At 56.1% G+C, this 14,618-nt stretch overlaps 1 protein-coding gene across 2 annotated transcripts in view; it reads left to right on the top strand.

Annotated features, from left to right (window-relative positions):
• Nucleotides 1–2,343: 2,343 nt before the first annotated feature.
• ASTN1 (astrotactin 1) overlaps nucleotides 2,344–14,618 on the top strand; it is a 57,420-nt gene continuing 45,145 nt past the window's right edge. The window contains exon 1 of one of the 2 annotated variants that reach the window (XM_032995556.2): nucleotides 2,344–2,748. In XM_032995556.2, coding sequence (XP_032851447.2) covers nucleotides 2,466–2,748 — 283 coding nt within the window. In that variant the 5' untranslated portion in view covers nucleotides 2,344–2,465. The remainder of the gene's footprint in view (nucleotides 2,749–14,618) is intronic. The other variant, XM_032995555.2, reaches the window with a different exon arrangement.

Below are 14,618 nucleotides of genomic sequence, written 5' to 3'. Positions count from 1 at the left end.
GGGTCCCGCCGCGCCGCGCTCCGCCGCCGCCCGATAATATATGCAGGGGCGGCAGCCAATGAAAGGCGCCGCCGGCCTCCCCGCGCCTTCCCATTGGCGGTGCCGATTCGGGGCGGGGCGGAAGGGAGGGGAAAGGGGGGGGGGGTGGGACACGCGTGAACCGGCGCGGAGGGTCGCGGCCCGTGGGCGCTCCGCCCGTTCCGCCGCCCGCACGGCTTCCGAGCCCCGCCGGCCATTCCCTTCCCTCCTTCCCGCGTGTCCCCGCAGAAAACCCCGCGTGGGTGCCCCCACGGCGGCTCTGTGTGTGTGCGTGGGTGGGTGGGTGGGTGGGGGTGTGTGTGCTGACTTGAGGCCCCCGGGACACGCGGGGGTGCGGCGGCACCGGCTTTAAAGGGATCCAGGTTGTGCCAAATTACACCATCAACACCAGTGAGGCTCAAGGTGTGTCACGAGTGGGGCGTTACCCGAGATTTACCATTTTCTGCTGTTTTCTTTTAAAACGTTTTATTTATCTGTATGTCTTATTCACGCCTCCTACCAAGCCCCGTTTTGCTCCTCTGGGTGCAGCGTAAGGCCCCTCTTGGGGACACACCCCGTTTCCAAACGGGGGCTGAGGGGACCTTCGTGGGGACACCTGCAGAAGAATGCAGCTGCACTTTTTTTTTTTTTTTTTTCAGGAAAAAAAAAAAAAAAGTCCTTTTAGTGAATTTGTGTCCCCTGGTGAAAGAAGAGCAGCGAAGGGGCCCAGCAGTATCCCTCCAAAGGGGTTTCCCTGTGACCCCCAAAAGGAGGGCTGTGCCCCATCCTCAAAACACCACTGCTTTTTTTTTTTTTGATTTTTTTTTTTACTGCTTCTGCCAGCAGCTGCAGCCAACCAGTGTTGCTGAAACACCTTCCCAACTAGCTGACTTCTGAAAACCCCCTCACTGTTACATATTTAGCGCTCAGCTCTGATTGTTAATGAGACTGCAAATGAAAACGGGTAATTTCTGGTGAGAGTGGCTTTTTCTCCCCAAAATGGAGTGGGTAACTGGGAGGTTATTATAAATCAGAAACAGGTCTGGGGGAAAGCACCCACTGTGGCTCTGCCACAGCGTTGCCTCCTTGTGATGCCCACGCTAGGGCATGTTAAGATCCCTGGTTGGCAGCAGTGGAGGAGGAATTTGGGGAAATCCCTGCAGGTGCTGTAAGGTGAGGAGGAAAGATTTGCAAAAAGGAAAAAAAAAAAATGCAAGGTTTTTAAAAATGAATGGGTATCTGCTGTGTGTGGTTTTCTTCGGAGGTGCCAGGCGAGGTGGATCCGTGGTCCCACACACAAGGAGCTGGCGTGGAGCTGGTGGGGTGGGATCTCTGCTTCCAGGTCCCCTCTCTGCTCCATGGGGAAAACCAAACCGGCGTGGGTGCGTGTCCCTGCTGGGGTGGGGCCTGGGCCTTTCGCCCCGTGCTGGGCGAGGAGAACATTTACCGTCAGGACATTTTGGCTGCAGGAAGCTTTGGCAGCCGGGCAAGTCATCAGTGCTGCTCTGAGCTCACTTAAAGACAAGGAGAATACAAAAGCATCCGCTGCAAAATGAACCAGCAGGTTTGGGACTGGCCCTTACGCTCCCAATTTTTTTTTTTTTTTTTTTTTTTTTTTTTTTTCCCCCCAAAACACAGAGGCTTGCGGGCTTTGGAGGTCTGTGGCTTCTCCTGGGGCTTTGGGGGTCCATGATTTCTGCTGGGGTTTTGGCAATCTGGGACTTCAGAGGTCTGGGGCTTTTCCTGGGACTTTGCAGTCCGTGAGTTCTCCTGGGATTTTGGAGGTCTGGGGCTTCTCCTGGGACTTTGCGGTCCGTGAGTTCTCCTGGGATTTTGGAGGTCTGGGAATTCTCCTGGGACTTTGCGGTCCGCGAGTTCTCCTGGGATTTTGGAGGCCTGGGACTTGGGAGGCCCGTAATTTCTTCTGGGGCTTTGGAGGACCATGGCTTCTGCTGAGATTCTGGAGGTCTGTGACTTCTGGGATTTTGGAGGTCCATGACTTCTCCTGCGGGCTTTGGAGTCCCTGACTTTTCCTGGGATTTTGGAGGTCTGTGATTTCTCCCGGAGGAGCACCTCTAGATTATTCTCAGTGCAGAAAGAGGCAAAAGCCGGGCCGGGCAGCACCAGCACCCCTCCCGCCACCGCATCGCTCCGCAGCCCTCCCGGTTTGCCAGGGATGCGGGTAAAAACGGGGCGGGGGACGGGGACGGGAGAGCCGAGCCTCCCGGTGCCGAGCCGAGCCGGGAGAGCCGAGCCTCCCGGTGCCGAGCCGAGCCGAGCCGGGAGAGCCGAGCCTCCCGGTGCCGAGCCGAGCCGGGAGAGCCGAGCCTCCCGGTGCCGTGCGGGGCCCCGCCGCACGGGGAGGTGCCGGGCCCCGCGTCCCCGCCCCTCGCCGCCGCCGCCCCCCCGCCCGGCCGGCGCTGGGAGAGCGGAGCGGGGGCTCCAAGATGGCTTTGGCCGGGCTGTGCGCCCTGCTCGCCGGTTGCTGCCTGGCAGCGGGCAGCGGCCCCGCCGAGGCGGCGGCGGAGGCGGCGGCCAAGGAGCTGGAGTGCAAGCTGAAGAGCATCACGGTGTCGGCGCTGCCTTTCCTGCGGGAGAACGACCTCAGCATCATGCACGGCCCCTCGGCCGCCGAGCCCAAGCTGCTTTTCTCCGTCCGCAACGATTTCCCCGGCGAGATGGTGGTGGTGGATGACCTGGAGAATACGGAGCTGCCTTATTTCGTGCTGGGTGAGCCTCCGGGCGGGCCTGCGGGCAGCACCGGGACGCGGCGGGTCCCTTCCCCTCCCGGCGGCGGGGACCCGAGCATCCCCGGCGGCGGGGACCCGAGCATCCCCGGCGGCGGGGCTCCTCCCTGCGGCACCGGCCTGCGGGAACCCTGCGGCTTCTCGGCCCCGGTTTACCCCTCTGCAGCATTTACGGCCCGGCCGTGGCATCGGTCACCCCGCCGCAGCATCTCGGCTCCCCCGGGGCCGGTTCATCCTGCTGCAGCATCGCCGCACCGGTTGCAGCACCGGGCTGGCCGCCGTGGAGATGCTGCAGGCCTGGGGGGAGCTCGGCATGTCCCTGGGTTGTCATCCGCGGGGTTTGTCTCCAGCTCGGTGCACGGCTCATGCTGGCAGGAGGCCCACAGTCTGCTTCCAGCGTGCCCGGCTGGAGGTGAGGGTTTCTGCTTTGTCTGCCCCCAAGCAGAGTCACCTTTCCTGCAGCCGGGTGGAAAAATATCTTCGGGGCCCAGCACTTCCCACCCCACCTGTGTGTGCTGTCTCTAGTGCCCCTGCCCCCAGGTTTTTGGCTTTGGCCTGCTCACGCGGTCCAGGTGGTTCCCACCCGCTCTAGCCAGGCCTCTGCGCTTCACCCACTGCGTGTGAGGCTCAACTGCCCAGATTTGGTGGGCTGCTTCAGCTTTCCTCTCCTCCAAAAGCCAGTGATTTGCTCCTTTGTTCATGCTGGGATCAGAGCAAGGCCTCTGCCGCTTGTGTGCAGGGACCTGCTTCCCTCCACATCACCTGGAACAAGTTGCGGAGATTTTTAATTTTTAGTGATATTTGTGCAGAATACCAGTTTCTGACCACTGCCTGCACGTAACCCCCCCGCCCCAAGCAAGGATGCTCACACCTCCCGCAAGCCTCACCCATCCATCGCTGCTCCCACAGCACCTTGGGTGCCCTGTGAAGTTTTTAAAACACCACCCTTGTCTGGATGTTGGCCCAAAAATGAAGCACAGGCACATTACTTTGTGTGGCACTGCCCCTCCGTGCCACTCTTGTGTGCGGGCAGAGCGGTGACCCCAACCTGGGTTTTCTCTCCAGCCCTCCGTCACCTCTGTGGCATCCAGACCCCTCTGTTTGCAAATAAAAAACAAAACAAAAAAAAACCAAAAAACACCCCAGTCCTGGGTGCTGCGTGGGCACGGGGCAACGCTTGCTGCTGCGTGGGCATCCCCCTTCTCCTGTGAGAAAGGCAGAGGCAGGCGGGGGAGGGTGTTGATGGTGGGGAGGAGGGGAGGGCATGTGGGGACACCCAGGGACGGTTTGCTTGAGGCTGGGGGGGGCCGTGTGGGGTGGGGAAAATGGGCTGTGCTGCCCCCCCCGGTCCAAGCCCTGTGCTGCGGGATGCTGCGGCGGAGGCCGGAGAACGTTGCTGTGGCAACGGGGCGGCAGCTCGGCGGATGCAGGGGGGACGCGCAGGCATGGCCGCCAGCCCCGCGCCACCTTGACGCCCCGAAGGTGACACGGGCGCTTGTCCCCTGCCCCTCTTTTGGACCCGCTCCCGGGGAGCCGGACCCCGATGGGCCCCCGGGGCCTGGGATGCTGCCCGGGGACACTGCTCACCCGAGAGCTGCACCAGCCCCCCGCCACGCAGGGGGTTGTGGGGACACAGAGGTGACCCCAGCACAAGTGTCCCTGCCCAGGGTGGTGGGGCTGGGCTGGCAGGACGGGGCACACCGCTGGCCCCCTGTCTGCCAGGGTTTTGGCTTGGTGACTCCTGCGAAATGCCATGTTAGATCTCCCTCCCTCCCGGGAGAGAAGGGCTTGCTTGAAAGTGGCATGGCCACTTTGCCATGTGTGGGTATTTATTATTATTATTATTATTATTATTATTATTATTATTATTATTATTATTATTATTATGGTGCTGCTTTGACATGTATGGGTGGTGGTGATATTATTATTATTATTATTATTATTATTACTATTATTACTGCTATTATTACTATTATTACTATTATTACTATTATTATTACTGTTAGCCTGAGCACTGCTTTTGCATGCCAGAAGCCCAAAAGTTTCATAGAGGTCTTGCAAGACCCCGACTTGATAACTCAGAGGCCGCATCCTCTGGAGCCAGAGAGCCCCCAGCCCAGGAAACCCGTGGGGCACAGAGTGTCACTGCTGGTGCGGCTCACTCGGCGGGGACGCGGCCACGGCGGGTCGATGCGTGGAACTGGTGTCGTCTGTATTTCCACGAGCCCTTGTGCGTGGGCTGGAGGGTGCGTTTGAACATCCTTCTGGGATCCTGGCTTCATGCAATGCTGGTTTCATCGTCCCTGGAAAACCCCAGACCCATTAATTGCGCCCACCTTGTTGCGTTTTGAACGGACAATAACGTGTTGGAGCAGCGGATAATCCCCCCACACCCACCTCTGTGCCACTGAGACAGGTCTGGTTTGAGGTATCGCTACTGGGGAGGGAGCTGGGTGACTGCTCCTTCTCTTCTTGATGGTTTTCAGATCCGAGGAGGATCCAGGGAAGAGGTTCCGGAGGGGTTGTTCCGTGCCTCAGTTTCCCCACAAAGGTGGAAGGAGCGTGCGGGGAAGGCGGCTGCGGCAGGGGGAAGGGGTGGGGTGAGCAGTCAGCAAAGGAACAGGAATGGAGACCCCAGGGGTATCCGGGTGTCATCCCCTTCTGTGGCTGGCTGTGCCCCTCAAAACCCCTGGGCACCCCACCGATGGGCACCTGGGTCAAGGTTTCTCCCCCAGCTGGAGACACACCGGGGTCTTTGGAACGCCACGTACGTTGTGTGCTAAAAATGGGGTGCCAGGGGTGTGTGTTGAACTGGGCACTCCAAAATTAGCTATCACTCCCCAACCCTGACAAAATGCTCCGGGAACATAATCAACTTAACGATGAGTGCGGGGGTTGTGGGACCCCACACCCCCCCACACACCCCCCCAAGACAAGGTCTGCTGGGGTTCGCCTGCGCCAGCGGGGATGATGGGGACCCGGGGGCCGTCTGCCCGACCTCGGGGTCTGCGGGGGGACGGTGGGACAGTCATGTGTGGGGACTGGCATCCAGCCCCTTCACGTGTTTGCTCCTCCACACTGTGGGTAGCGGTGAGCTGTGGGGGGCTCAGCCAGGAGCCCCGGGGGACGCGCTGGCTTTGGCTCACCTTGATCCCCTTGCCCTGCGACTTCAGCTTTGTGTTTATCTTTAACTGAGAAGGGTGAGGCGTTGCTTGCTGCTTGCTCTGCGCACACCATTTTTGGGTCTCATCCCCCCTCGTGGCCATCCCAGTGCCGGAGTTGGATGTGTCGAGTGGCGTCGGTGCTCAGCCCTCCCAAACCCGGGGACCCTCTGGCTGCTCCCACCTTCCTCTGAAAGCAGAGGGTTAGTTTTGGGGGATTATTACCGCTGGCTTGTGGTGAGGGGAGATGCTTGGGCAGGGCTTTCAGCTGCTTCGCAGCTCCTTTTGCTAACGAATGGAGCATGTTTTAATTGCGTGCTGGCCGCCTTCCTGTGCCTGTGCTGCCTCACTGCCCGCGTTTGCTCAGGAGCAGCTCAGAGCACACTTTCCCCACGTGCATCGCCTTTTGTGCTCATACCCATAAAAACCCACTTTTTTTTTTTTTTTTTTTTTTTTAATGCATGTCCTCAAAGGGCCTCCAACACCATCCCCCCATTTTGCTGCAGGGTTTTTTCCCACCTCCTGAATTTTTGGGAAGCGGCGAGGGTGTGGAAGCAGGGATGGGGCTGCTCGCTGGTGCGCGCCAGGCTGCCTGCGTTTAAAATCACCCAGTTTCATCCTGCTTTAAATCAAGGAAACGTCCATTGGAAATGGTCACCTTTCATCTCGTTTTGTGTTTGTGGCGTTAGTTGTATTTTTTCCTGAAGGGAGGCTGAGTCTCGCTGGTCAGTGGCCATTAAGAAATGCTAATTAGCAGCTCAATATTCCCTGTCCGCTAACCTTCACACCCCCTTCTTCTTCTCTGCTTGGCTCGGCAACATCCAGCTACATTTGATATGTCATTAACCGGATTCACACTCCTGCGGGCTGCTAATTTTTTTTGGGCCCCATCCTTCACAGGTTATAAACCGGTGAGCGGGGTATTTATTAGCATCCTGGCTTCCCACGGCCCCTGGGTTTGGCTGAGATTTGCGATGCAATTAAAAAACACGTGAAAGACGGCGCCTTTGACTCCTTCACCCAAGTAATGCACTAGAACTTTGAAAAGCGAGGTCTTGAAATGTGGTTTTGTGCATAAAATGGACTTGGGGAATGAGGCAGTGGAGCTGATGGGTCAAACCCACGCTTTCTGGGCGCTGGGTAATTCAAGATCTTGAAATACCGGATGGTTTCTCATGTCCTGTTTTTTGTTTTTTTTTTTTTTTACTCTGAGTGTGGAAGAGCCAAAGGAGTTTTTTATGCCTCGCCAGACTCCAGCCCAACAGCCATGCCTGGAAAGGGGGACAGTGCAGCCCCTCGCCCCTCCACTTCCCCTAGTTCCTATCACCTTCATAGGAGCCTTGGCAGCAGGGGATGGGAGAAGGTTCTTAACTTCAATTACTTTAATAGATTATCATAAACTTGGGTCTTAATACAAGCTGTCATGATTTCAAATTATCTTACTTTTAAATTAAATAGATTCCTTTTTAAATACAAAATCAATTCTAATTTTTTAAAGGGGTGAGATTTTTCAAAGGCGCCGATGAGTTGGGCATATTTAACTGCTCTTGAATATCTCCCCAAAATATCTAATAATTTTTTTTGGTTGTTGTTGTTAAATCTCAGCTAAGCTCTCAGCTCTGCTGGCGGATGCTCTGGCCGTGACTCCCCTGGGTTAAGAACGGGATAGCACGGGGGGTTTGTGGGGATGCGAGACTGACCGCCGCGGGGATGCGGGCTGCTGCTAATCGGGGTGAGGGGCCTGCCCGCCCCGGCTCTCCTTCCAGGCTGCGTGGGGAGGCGGCGAGATGTGACACCCGTCGGCTCTCATCCACGTCCCGCGTGTCTCTCCGCCACTGCAGACTGTGGGAGGTGGTTCCCCCCACAACCTACCCTCGTCCCCGGCTCCTAAACGGCCCAGGAGGAGGGAAGCAGGAGCCAAGAGGCTGCAGGGTTGTGATATCCCTATTTTATTTTTTTTTTTTTTTTTCCCGCATCAAATGGGAAGAGCATCCCGTTGGGTTTTGGTTGGAGGTTGCTTGGCCCTGCTTCTCTCGCCCAGGTCTGGGAGCTGGCAATGGCTCCCAAAGCTGGTGGCTCACAGCACAGCTCTTTGGTCCCATTGGTGGGAAAGGGAGTCTTGGGGTGTTGCAGTGCTGGTTGCCAGCAAAACTTCATTTCCAAGGGAGGCAAGGGCACCCCAGCATCACCACCGGAGCCCCCCTTCCCCGTCACGCGTCCCCATACTGCGAGGCCAGGGCATGGCAGCGGGCTGCAGCAGGGCTGGTCCCACCGTGGGACCCACAGCATCGCCCCGGTGCGAACCTTGCACCTGGAAATAGGTGTAATGGCAAAATAATGGAGCAAATATTAAGAAATTCTTAAGTACCTAGAGAATAACTGAGTTAAATTATACCAGAGGAGCTCAATTGCTTTGCTTAGATTGATTGAATTACTAAATGAGCCTGACTAATGGAATGGAGTGGATATATCGGACTTTTACTCAAGATCCTGAAATAATTTCTCTAATAAGATTGTGAGCCATTAATTGAACTTGGCTTTGATCCTGGACACTGTCGCAGGCACTGAAACCCGGTGGTATGATCTATGCTCCCGTGTGCCTAGCCGAGGGGGGCGGCTGCCGGCACCTCCCCGCCGGGCGCTTGGAGGGCGGCCAGGGGGGCTCGCTGGGGGGGGTCCCAAAACACCCACACCATGACCTGTGATGGGGAAGGGACCCCAAAACAATCCCATCCCATCCAGCCCTCCTGCCCACTGGCAAAGCCCGCCCTGGAAGCCGAGTGTGCTTAATTCCCTTCTGCTGCCAACAGCCAACCGCTTGGCCGGGGCCCTAACCCCGCTTCTCATCCCTGCGGGGTGAATTTGAGATGGATGCTTTGGGGTTTACACCTCCTGCAAATCCAGGGGTGCCACCTTCTTCCAGTGCCCTCCTGGAGTGGTTGGTGCTGGTGGTGGGACGTTGCCCGTAGCATCCAGAGCGCTGCCGGCTGCCCAGGCTGCCACGTGAGATGTTTCCCTCCCCATCGCTCGCCTCTTCCTTTTTTCTTCATCAAATCCAGCCCATCGCTGAGACCTCGGTGCTGCTGCACCTCCTTCCCCCCTTGGATGCTTTGGTGCTTGCTTTTCACACTGGAGGTGTCCTCTTGGGTACCTCTGGCAGAAGCCAGAGTGCCCCAAAGGATGCCACCGGGGCCCGGGAGCTTGAAAGAACTTCCAGAAAAGCAGGGAGGGACCTGCCGAGGGGACCCATCCTGCCCTGGAGCCTCCCTGGAGCACCTGCTGGGACAGGACAGGCTCCTCTCATAGGATTTGGAAGCAAACCGCTGGTGGGACCCCATTCCTGCCCTCCCTCTTGGCCGTGCAGTGTGAACCTGACCTCTCCACATCCTTTTCCAGCTGAAGGATGGGGCAGGAGTGGGGTGAGGTGACCCGCTCGGAGCCACCAAAGCACCAAGCTCACCCCCCCCCCCGTGGGTGCACCTTCCTCCTGGAGATGGAGCCCAGCTCCAGCCCCGGCCACGAGCAGGGGCTTAAAACCCGACAGCCGGGGTGGAAAATGCTGCAGGGAACCGGGCAGCAGCCCTGGGAGGAATACAGGGTCCCCCCATGGCCAAACCGGGGGGTGACCGAGGCTCAGCCCCCGTGCTGTGCCCATCGTCAACCCGCTCTCTTACTGGGAGCGGAGGTTTCGGTGGCACGGTGGATGTAGAGGGCCTCTTGTATATTTTTTTCTTAACCAAGGGGATAAAAAAAAAAAAAAAAAAAAAAGAAATAGGGATTTCGTCTCTGGGAACCCGTTGCCATGGCAACTGTGCATCCAGCTGGCTCCAGCGGCAGCGGGGCTGGGAGGGGATCTCGCTGACCCAGAAAGTGACGGAGGGGAGGGGGCTCTGGGGCCGCTTGGTGCGTTGGGCGGGGGGTACCAGGGTCTGGCAGTGCCTGGCAGGACGGGCAGGGGACCGGGGGGGCTGCGGGGGGGCCTGGCCCCCTGGTTTGGCTGGACGTGCAAAGCGATGCTCCGGCCTCCTTTTAAGCACTCCCAGACTTAATTTCTCAGCCCCCATCCTGGCAGAGACGCTCAGGCTCACTCCTGTTTCCACCCTGAGACCTGTCCCAGTGTGCAGGTGCTCCTCAGAGACCCCCAAAGCTTTGCAAACATGTTTTGCCCACCGGAATTGGCTCTGGTCCCAGCGGTGGAGGGGACCCTCGGGCAGCCACACGCCTCCCTGACACTGCTATCTCACCTCTGCCCCTCTCTCCCTGTGTCGACAACATTTGCTCCGGGGCTGTATCCCATTTCTTACCATTTTATTTTATTTTATTTTATTTTATTTTATTTTATTTTATTTTATTTTATTTTATTTTATTTTATTTTATTTTATTTCATTTCATTTCATTTCATTTTATTTTATTTTATTTATTTTATTTTATTTTATTTTATTTTTAAATTTTATTTTTATTATTTTATTTTATTTTGTCTTATTTTATTGTCTTATTTTATTTATTTTATTTTAAAATTTTTATTATTTTTAGTATTTTTATTTCTTTTTTTATTTTTATTATTTTTATTATTCCTATTTTTATTTTTATTTTTTTTTAATGGTTGCTTAGCCAGCTAAACGGAGGCTCTGAAATCACCTCTCTTGGAGTCTCTCTGCAGAGCGGTCTTTCAAATGAAGGCACTTTTGCCTGGCAGGATCAAGGCAGCATCTGGATGGTGACGGCTCTGTCATTTAAGACTGGTCATCCTTTTACTTGCAAATTTCCAGGCTCTGTCTTCTCTGCAGCCAGCCTGGCTGCGCCCGGCGGCTCACCCCAAGCAGCAGCGCTCTGGAAGCTGCGGGATTTGTCCAGATAAGGGAAGATTTTTGATTGCCAGGTTCTGGCTGCCCAGCTACAGCTTAAGTGCCTGGAGGAGAGCATCCTCCCCTCCCACGTGCCGCGTTGGCATTTCTGATCCTGATTTGCTGCCCGGCAGCGGGGCGATGCTGGGGATGGATGCTCACCCCACGGCGCTGGGCCCTTTGTGGTCTGGTTTGGGATGTGGTCCAAGCTGACCCTACTCTTTGCTGTGTTGAGAGGCCTCGTTTGCTGGTGATGGGCTCAGGGAAAGGTCTGAGCCCACCCCTCCGCTGTGTCTTGTCTGCAGAGCCTGAGATCTGCTGGGGAACAGTCAGGGGGAATTTTCTTTCAGCATTTTTAATTAAAGCATCTTGAGGGACTCTGTAGCTGGCGGTGGCACGTTGGGCACAGAAGTTTGGGGTCCACAGCCCCGATACAAGAGGAGGCACGGTCTCTTTCCTGGCTGGCTCTGAGGCATTTCAGTAATTAGGATGACTAACGAGTGTAGCAGAGCAAGCGGCTACGGGGGATGCAGAGAGCTGGCTTTGCTCCCGCGGGGAGCTGATCCAGCTGAAAACTAAACTGGTAGAGGAAGGAAGTTGGAGAAGGTGGCAGGAGATATTAAGGAGACCTTGCCCATGCCCTTGCTTGGACACATCACTTCTGCTGGGCCAGGCGAGGGCTGTGCTGCCTCGGGAGTGCTCCCCAAATCGGGTCTGCAGTCCAAATGAAACCATCTCCTGGCTGCCAGAGCCCCTTGGGATGGAGGTCCGCCCGATGGGCAGGGGAAACTGGGTACAGGCAGGACTTTGACCTTGTTTTTTGGGGCAGCACCTCCCGTTCCTCTCTCCTGCATCCCTAGCCTCCTCCCCTGCCGAAAAGCCCGGCCGCGATGTCACCGTCACAACACAGTGGCTGCCTGGGAAAGTAGATATTAGCAACCCCAAAATATCCTGGGGACAGGCTCTTGTGTGATGGGAGACAGTTACCATGGAAACCTCCTTCAAATAAAAAAAAAAAAAAAAAAAAAGAAAAGAAAAAAACCCAAAATTTAAAGCAGCCCTTGTAGCTCAGAGGAACTGCAGACCTTATTATGGGTTTTGGCACCCCCTCTTTTTCTTTTATTTGTTCCAGCTAAAAGCTCCAGGAGACAAGGCAATTAAATTGAACATCCCAAGGGGAGCAAGAGAAGGAGGGCATGGTGCTGGGAACCAGCTGCCTGGGCGGTGGGCTCCCAGTACTTCCCAGTGTCACTGCACCACAACCACCAAATGCCCTCCTGTAATGGGGTTTCTCCACCATGGAGGAAGAAGCAGGGTGGGTTTTTATTAGAAGGAGTGCCTTAAGGCTTAAAAATCCCCTTTCCTAGCTCCTTAGGTGGAGGGTATTGGGGTGTGGGTTGGTGCGAGCAAAGGGTTCGGGGCGCTGCAGGAGATGACTACAGGGTACAGCTCCGGCGTGGGGGTGGGCAGCTCGGCGCAGGTCGGGGTGATTTGTCTTTATGTGTGTGGCATCAGGAGGTAGTGCCCTTTCTCCTGCCAAGAAGGGCAGCGGCGTGGCGGGGGGGTCCTGCGGGGATCGGTCGAGCTGGCCGGCTTCGGTGGGCAAGGGGAGATGCCTGGGAGAGGAGACATCGCGCTCCCGAATTTTCTTGGCAGGATCAACTTTGCAGCCGTGGCTGCGGGGTCCCGGAGGGGGTTAAGTCCGGCTCAGCACAGACTTTAAATTGCTGCTGTGCTCTCAGCCCATCCTCTCCCTTAATGAAGTCCCCAGTGTCTGCAGCTGCTGGGAAATCTGGAGCTGTCAGGTTTGGACTGGAGAGCCCGCCATGCCCCCCACCGCCCTGGGCTGGCCCCGAGCTCCTCTGGGCGCTGTTTTCCCGGTGGTGGTCACGCTGGTGCAGAGCTGTTTTCCCCTCCCAGAGCTGCATCTCTCCCACCTTTCCTCTGTTGCTCAGCCAGAAGTAGCTGGGCTCTGGCTTTCGCCACTTCAGGAGAGCTCTGGAGAGGAGCGGCGATGGGGCTCGAGAGCTGTCACACTGCCGTGGAGCTGCTGGCTGAAGGGACAAACCAGGGAGTTTGTCTTTGCAAACATGACACACGTGGCTTGGGAATTTGGGGGGAGATTAGAAAAGTCTCTGCTGACCCATGAGGTGGAAGCTGCAGGGGTTTCATCCCAGCTCACGCCAAAGCTCCGTTTTAACCAGACTGGGATGCACGTCTGAGCATCTGCAAGCAAGACGGTGCCTGATACATCCTTGCAGGGAAAAATCAAACTAATTTTATCAGCTTTTCAGCAGGAGCTGCTCTCTTTTCCTGGGTGTGTGATGCTCCTGCTGTGCTCAGACCTGGTGGGCAGGAGAAATAGCACAGCCCCCTTGGTGGGTGGTGAAAACACCTGTGAGCCGGGGAGGGGAGCACATCGCACGCTCCGAGCCCACTTAGTCAACCCTGGACCTGGGCTGCTGCCTTCCACAGCTTTCTCTTATCACGTTTTCCCCCTTTCTTGCTTGTCAAGTTAGGCACATTGCTGGTTAAGAGCTGGAGGACCCAGCCTCAAGATCGCCAACCCAAGCATCCCCCGGCCAACACAAACTGGGGTGAAGGGGTGTCCCACAGGCACCGGGGCTGGGGGCTGAACGAGGGATGCAGAAGGTCCTGGTATGGACATGGTGCACGTTGCCCCGCGGGATGGTGATGGCGTGGTCAGTCCAGGCTGCATCCAACCTCCTTGTAATTAAAGCTTGGTGCTGGGGAAAAAGGGCTTTTTGCGTGCTGTGGGCTGAAAGGTGGAACGAGTGTGAAACACCGTCACGCCAGCAGCAGGAAAACATCGGGGTGATCAAAGGAGGACAGGGAAGGAAGGGCCACGAGGTGCAAGGAGAGGTGTGATGGCAGGAGGTAGAAAATGACCGGAGGGACCACTCAAAATCCAAGGGGTGTTAGGAGCTGTGGTGGAGGGTACCGGCAGAGCCACGCGCCGTGGGTGTGAGCCACCCCATAGCTGGTGGCTTCTTGAAGCCACCGTGGACGGAGCCCAGTGAAGTGCCCTTGAGAGCAAATCACCACAGGAACTCATGGCTGTGTCTGCACTGAGTGGCAGCATCCGTGTCCTGGGAATAGCACTGCAGGGGCCACGGCTGTGTATTCTGTGGGTTTCTGGCCAAGAGAGGGAGGAGGTGGCCAGTTGGGTCACTGAGCCTCGGCCTCAGCAACAGCCAGAGCCCCCGGGGCTAAAGCAAAGATGTGGCTGTAAATGCAGGAGTTTGCAGTTACCTGGTGCTCAGAGTCCAGCGGGGCTCTTCGAGATAGCGAAAATGCAGCTCACTCCTCGCCTTGATTTAATTTTGTTTGCTTACAGAAATGTTTCTTATTTGCTAAAATGGGGTGCTGCTTCCTTTTGGAGCAGAAGGAGCAAGAGGCAGCAGCTTCTTGCTCAGAAACCCCCCCAGCCACGGTCACGGGGGTGCGGACCTGGCTGGGGGGACCCTCAGCACTTCGCTGGGCTGGAGCATCCCAACTCCATCCCCTATTTTCTGGCCATCTCAGATTTCAGCACTGGACTAAGAAAATCAGTAGATTTTTCTCCTTTTTTTTTTTTTTTTTTTTTTTTTCCAGGTGAATGAGAGCAAACTTTCTGCCCATGGTTATGACATTGGAGTTTCCTTTTCCCTACCAATGGTGCGAGCTCTGCCTGAAAAGACAGGCAGGGAAATACAGGCAGGGCCATGCTGCCGTGTGATCGCATTAAAGCTGATGGGTGCTGAAACCGAAGAGCAGCGTTACATAATTTGGACTGCAATGCAGAAGCGCTTGCTTAATTTTTAATTAGCCAATTGCCACACATATGT

This window comes from Tyto alba, unplaced genomic scaffold, assembly GCF_018691265.1.
Source record: "Tyto alba isolate M040663 unplaced genomic scaffold, T.alba_DEE_v4.0 Super-Scaffold_1000006, whole genome shotgun sequence".
In the NCBI taxonomy this organism is placed as follows: domain Eukaryota; kingdom Metazoa; phylum Chordata; class Aves; order Strigiformes; family Tytonidae; genus Tyto; species Tyto alba.
This window is presented reverse-complemented; position numbering and strand designations above follow the sequence as displayed.